This window comes from Bison bison, unplaced genomic scaffold, assembly GCF_000754665.1.
Source record: "Bison bison bison isolate TAMUID 2011002044 unplaced genomic scaffold, Bison_UMD1.0 scf7180017864273, whole genome shotgun sequence".
Classification (NCBI taxonomy): Eukaryota; Metazoa; Chordata; class Mammalia; order Artiodactyla; family Bovidae; genus Bison; species Bison bison.
The window spans coordinates 822,579-828,975 of NW_011494845.1; the positions used below are offsets into that span (position 1 = coordinate 822,579).

The 6,397-nt window shown below is 40.7% G+C and overlaps 1 protein-coding gene across 1 annotated transcript in view; it reads left to right on the forward strand.

Moving 5' to 3' along the window:
- Positions 1 to 6,289: 6,289 nt before the first annotated feature.
- Positions 6,290 to 6,397, forward strand: part of ZC2HC1A (zinc finger, C2HC-type containing 1A) — a 54,331-nt gene continuing 54,223 nt past the window's right edge. The window contains exon 1 of the mRNA XM_010848770.1: positions 6,290 to 6,388. Within this exon, the coding sequence (XP_010847072.1) occupies positions 6,373 to 6,388 (16 nt within the window). The 5' untranslated portion in view covers positions 6,290 to 6,372. The remainder of the gene's footprint in view (positions 6,389 to 6,397) is intronic.

The window sequence follows — 6,397 nt, forward strand, 5'->3', positions numbered from 1 at the left end:
TGTTTTTATAGGGTGAATTCGTAAATAGTTGTTTCTATTAAAAGGCAGCTGCGGAAACTAGAGGATCTAATAATTGTTTTAAGAAACAGAGCCATAAAGCTTTTAAAATCGTAAAGGAGTGCCAAGGTATTCATTTAGGTGATTTAAAAATTTTCCTTCTTTGTTCTTAGTATAAATATTCTGACATCATCATCATCATTATATAATATTTATTTGTAATACTTTACAACACTTAAAGGAAACTGCTTTAAAAGTTGTGAGAAGCTGCTATGATTAATAATAAAGCAAGGGGGAAAGGACTCAATATTTTTCTTTTTCTTCTGTTTTTCTTCCTTTAGGTGGGAAAAGGAGCATCTAAAAATACTTTGCTTTCCTGGCAACAAAGGGCAAAACTGGATAAAGCTGAAATTCACAAAGTCTCAAAATGTTCTGGGCATTGGTTCCTATTTGAATTTTTAGAGTTACCTCATAACTTAAAAGACACTAGAAAAAAATGTTGTTGTCGTCTCTACTCTGAATTTAAATTGTCTCCATTTTCTTAGGATTAGGTTTGGCTACACTCAGAAAATCATGTAAACAAATACCCTCATAATCTAGAGGTGAAGAGAACTTGCATAAAACCTCAAGTGCACATTTCATAAAGCAAATATATTGATGGACTTGACAAAATTAAAGTTAAGGATTTCTATTCAAATGACAGGCATCATAGACAAAGATATCCAATATTTGACAACCTAGAAAAATATTTTTGAACTAATCAAAATTAGCAAGAGCTTAAAATCTAAAATATACTAAGAAACTTACAAATCCGTAACAAAAAGATGAGAATCACAACATAAAATAGGGATGCATGTGTGCATGCTCAGTGAATAAGTCATGTCCAACTCTTTGTGAGCTCATGCACTGTAACCTACCAGGCTCCTCTGTCCATGGGCTTTCCCAGGCAAGAATACTGGACTGGGTTGCCATTTCCCATTCCAGAGGATCTTCCTGACCAGGACTTGAACCCTTGTCTCCTGCATTGACATGTGGATTCCTTACCACTGAGCCACCAGGGAAACCTCATAAAACAGTGATTAAATTAGACAATTCCTTGAAAATCAAATATGAATTACAAATATATGAATACAAATTATTCATATATTTATATAATTGTATAATATTCATATATTTGTAAGACAAATATTTGTGTTACAAATATATGAATACAATTACAAATATATGAATACAATTATAAATATATGAATACAATTACAAATATATGAATTACAAATATATGAAGAGATTCCCAATTCTTGATTCTCAGTAGACTGGCAAAAATTAGACCTAAGCCAGTATTAAATAGACACAGGAAGATGGGTACTCTTTAAACAGTGCTGGTGGCAGGATACACTGGGTACAGACATTGCAAAGAACAATCTGGGCATACTTACTGGAAATGAAGGTGATCCAGCAATCCACTATTCCAGGGATGCATCCCAGAGGAACTTGATCCCAGGTTCATAAGGGTACAGTCACAAAGATGTTCATTGTAACTGCAAGTTAGAGGAAGCTGGGTGCCTATCACTGCTGGAAGGAATAAATAAAATGTGGTATATGTATTCGGTAAAATACATTTCAGCACTTGGAAGCAATAAACTAGTGTTTCATATAGTAGCATAGGCGAATCTCTAAATGAATGTTTATTTAGAACCAATTACTTTTATAAGTTGGACCTCAACTTAATAGTCCATTGAATATACTGTCCTCTATTGCTCTGTATTATGTCTTGCTCAGGCTTCCTCTACTAGATGTTATCTTCCTGGAAACCAAAGAGACTTCTTCGGAGCTCCCTGTTGTGCCTAGAACAGTGTTACACATGTAGGAGTATCTCAATATGAATCTGAATTAATAGATTTTAATTTCAGATTTGGAATGATGGTGGCCGGAGATGGAGAGATGTGATCATAATTGAAGGTTTAAAAAAATTCATTCTTTTGCAGCTAGGAATTAGTTTTGAAAGTGGAGGAGAGCAGAGAATCCTGAAAGAAATGGAGTTCTTTATAGAACTAGAGGAGAAAGAAGTAGAATAATCACTTTCACACTGTGAATGGAGTAACCCTCCAATCAATGAAGGCAATAAAGTCTGCCTTAGGATCTTCTTTTCTCCTTTTCTTAATGTTTTCTTGTTCAGTACTATAACTATGTCCCTGAACACATAAAACTTTTTGTTTTACTTCAGTCTAAAAATAAAACTAAATAAACTAATAAGAGCTAACTCAGAATATGGTTCTTTAATCTAGTCATTTCTCCCCAGATTTAAGAAAAAATACGTCCCTTTTGTTTTTGATGAAAATTATCATTTTCGTTATGGTTGCTAAATGTATAAATAAATTTTTATTTATTAAATTGTGGTGGGTCAGTGGGTATATAAATTGAGATTCAGAATCTCATTCAGCTGTATTCTGAAAAGGATTTGAATGAGGGCCAAAGGATATCTCTGAAAGGGGAATTGATCTTTGTGTAAGATCCAACAGGAAGTTGGAGCTTTGAAACAAGAAGATATATGTAGCTTGCTCAGCTCTTTGGAAGGTGCAAATGAGATGTGGATGGACTCCAGGGAATGGTGGTTGAAGGGAAAGTAATGTGAAGTGGAAAGAATCAGGGATATGATGTAATCAGACAAGGGTGCAGTATCTATTTCAGCTACTTAGTAGTTTTGTAATCTGGATAGAGTCAGTAAACATCTCTGAACCTTTGTTTTCTTTTTTTTATGATAGGGATATGGGAAGACCTTTAATTCACACTCCTCTATGAATGTTATCATTAGCTTAAAAGATCACTGGCAAGATAAAAAAAATTATGAATGATAAAAGATTTGGAACATAGAGGAGAGACTGAGCTTTGTTCATTTTAATGACTGGCTCGAAATGAAAAGGGCCTGAAGCACAGTAGGTACTCAACAAATATTTGTTAAATGAATATGTCACAGAAAAATGGAGTAGATCAAGAAAAAGAAAAGCCAGAAGAGTGCATTAAGACCAAAGAGAATTTTGGGCCAGGCACGTAGGAGGCAGAGGAAGGAAAGGCAGATAAGAAATTGTCTTCTTCACCCAGGGGTCAAAACCAGGGAAAGCTGAAGAAGCCAGGGTAGATAAGAGTGTTGAGAGAACATTACTCCTAAAGATTGGCAGGCACATTTTAGAGAGTTAAGATTCACAGTAGCTATACCTACACAAATACACCTTGAATAACCAATCTGAATTATCTGAATTTACATTTAAGTAATTAGAAAGCAAGATGAGGAGGAGGTGAGGAGTCATGAAATCATCCATTACAGGTGGAATCAGATAGACTAGAATTTAAATCCAAGTTAATGTAGCTCAGCTGGTAAAGAATCTGCCTGCAATGCAGGAGAATCTGGTTCTATTTCTGGGTTGGGAGGATCTGGTGGAGAAGGTAATGGCTACCCATTCCAGTATTTTGGTCTGGAGAATTCCATGGGGTCACAAAGAGTCAGACACGACTGAGCAACTTTCACTTTCACCATTCACTAAGAGCATAAATATTACCAAAAATTTCATCTCTGAGACTTCTAGAAATTCAAGAATTCTAAAAGATGAAAATTATATCTACTTTGTAGAGTTGTTTTGAAGATAAGTGTCTATACGAAAAGGACCTAAAACATGCCTGATATAATTTTTCAAAATCATTACTATTACCATTATTATTGTTTTTACTGTAGCAGATGTTGTTACTGTATTGTTGTTACTGTAGCAGTTATACCCAATAGGGTGTGTATCAGCCAATTCCATTTGTGAATTGACTTCAGTTCAAGAACTTGTGATTTGTAAAGTAAGTAAGTTTTTTCTCTATTTTGGGGCTTTTTCCAATGGTGGTTTTTCCTTTTTAGTGCTCGTTTAAAGCACTCCCATCCCCCACCCCTCCCGATTCTAACTTTAGTCTTAGCAGCACCAAAGGACCTTTCCCCACTCACTCCCGGGTGACTAAATGGCAGGCAAGGCTGTGAGCTGGCCAATTAGGCCTAGGATCTCAAATCTCAGAGGAATCAAAGAACCAGAGCAGAACTAGGGGGAGGGGAGGAGTTGAGACAGGCATGTCTCAAGAGTCCATATCAGAGATAGACTGCACCACATTCACACATACTAAAATCACCTTCCCAAAAAGAGATGGTGTAGTCCTCAGGTGTTTGTTCGTGTCTGTGTGCTAAGTTGCTTCAGTTGTGTCCAACTCTTTGCCACCTGTATTGCTGATCCTGTTCCTGCACTGGTTGTCTCTCTGTTCACACTGTTTGCACTGTTTGCTGAACCCAGGGTAGGCAAGGGGCCAGCTGAGGCTGGAAGGAGACTCAAGGAGCCATGGAACTGCAGACAGGTTTATTCTCGCCTGTCTGGCACGGTAGCCATATCACAGTCTCTCTCCTGGCTGACTCAGCAGCCATAGCAACAGCCACAACATAACCATAATGAAGCCATAACAGAGTCATAACATAACCTCATGTAACATAACCATGACGTTTCTCCAATGTAGCCCCAGTGCAGCAGCAACCAGGGCTTTCATGTTGAAGCTCGCATAGGCCCACCACACAAAGTAGCCCAAAGTGAGTACCTCCTGAAGCAAACGCGCAGTGCTGTATGTGATTTCGGCTGTTACATAATCATGCAAAACCATTGTTTATAGAACATGGGTGAGAAGGCCCTGAGAACATGGGGCGAGAGAGCCTAACTGGCACCATCTTGTTAATTTCCCACACCACCCTATGGACTGTAGCCTGCCAGGCTCCTCTGTCCATGGGATTCTCCAGGCATGAATACTGGAGTGGGTTGCTGTGCCCTGCTCCAAGAGATCTTCCAGACCCAGGGATCGAATCAGAGTCTCTTATGTCTCCTGCTTGGCAGTTGGGTTCTTTACCACTAGCACCACCTGGGAAGCCCCATGTACTCAGATTACTCCATTATAAGGCATTCTTGGATGGAGAATAGAACTTTTGCTTCATAAAGGCTTCTGGTTTGTAAGTTACATACTTTTATAAGCAGACAAACTTTAGATATGATGTCAACATTTTGCAACTGAATGGAGTAATAGGAGAAGGAGAAGGCAATGGCACCCAACTCCAGTACTCTTGCCTGGAAAATCCCATGGACGGAGAAGCCTGGTAGCCTCCAGTCCATGGGGTTGCTAAGAGTCAGACACGACTGAGCGACTTCACTTTCATGCATTGGAGAAGGAAATGGCAACCTACTCCAGTGTTCTTGCCTGGAGAATCCCAGGGACGGAGGAGCCTGGTGGGCTGCCGTCTATGGGGTCGCACAGAGTCAGATACGACTGAAGCGACTCAGCAGCAGCATGTAAGATTTGTTACGGAAATTACACTAATACTGACAAATTGCCAAGACGTATACTAGAGTTAGCCAATGAGATGGCTTATTACCACTAAATCAAATTTTCAAAGACATTTAGTTCTGGGGAAATGTGTTAGATTGTTAAGCAGAGGTTTTAGCTAGTTTTGCAGTTACCTTCATCCCAAGAGGTTTTGACAGAAACAGGCTTCCATCTGTCGTATATAGATTAGTTTCGCCCCTAAACTCCCTGATCAAACCTAGTTTTATGTACCTCCTCAGTTGGGGCGCCGACCGACTACTTTAGTTCCAAGTCTGGGGCCCGGGAAGGCCAAAAGTAGCCGAAGAGGAAGGCAGCTCTGGGTTTCACTTTAATTTTCGGCCCAAGCTTTTCTGCTGAGGAAATTGTTTCTGAGGGCCGAGAGAAATCTCAGTTCTACAATTCCAGATAGAAAGTACGATTTCTGTAGGAAAACGGTCCGAAGACTCACATATCCGTGTGTGCAGAGAAAAGTTTAGGAAATACACTCCGGTGAAATGTGACTACACAGCGGGGAATGGAGAGGGTGCTGCTCAAGAGTGTGTAAGACGCGGGGTTTGTTTGCGTGTTTGCTTCAAGTCCTCAGAGAGGGATAGATGGCAATTCAGAATTGCACTTGATTGAGGGACTGCTGATGGGAACCCTGAGGTGCTGAGATATTCTAAACAAAAGGCTAAGACATGAAAAAAACAAGGCGAGAGTCGAACAAAGGCCGCCGTACGGCGGCAAGATACAACCGAATGCGGTGCAGACTCACCGGAGAAGCGCTACTGAAGCGCGGACGTGGGCTGCCTCCGCGCATCGGCGGCAGGAGGCGGGCCACCTCGAGGCCCCGCCCCTTCGTAACCCCCCTCCCCTCCCGCGTCGGACCAATGGGAGCTCGGAATATTAGCAGGTGGGAGGCGCGGCCGGGTTGCTACAGCCGGAGCTGGGCGGCGGCGGCGGTGGCGGGTGCAGCTCAAGGAGTCTGGTGGATCTCGAAGCGTTGGCGCAATGGAGGGACTGGAAGGTGAGGAGA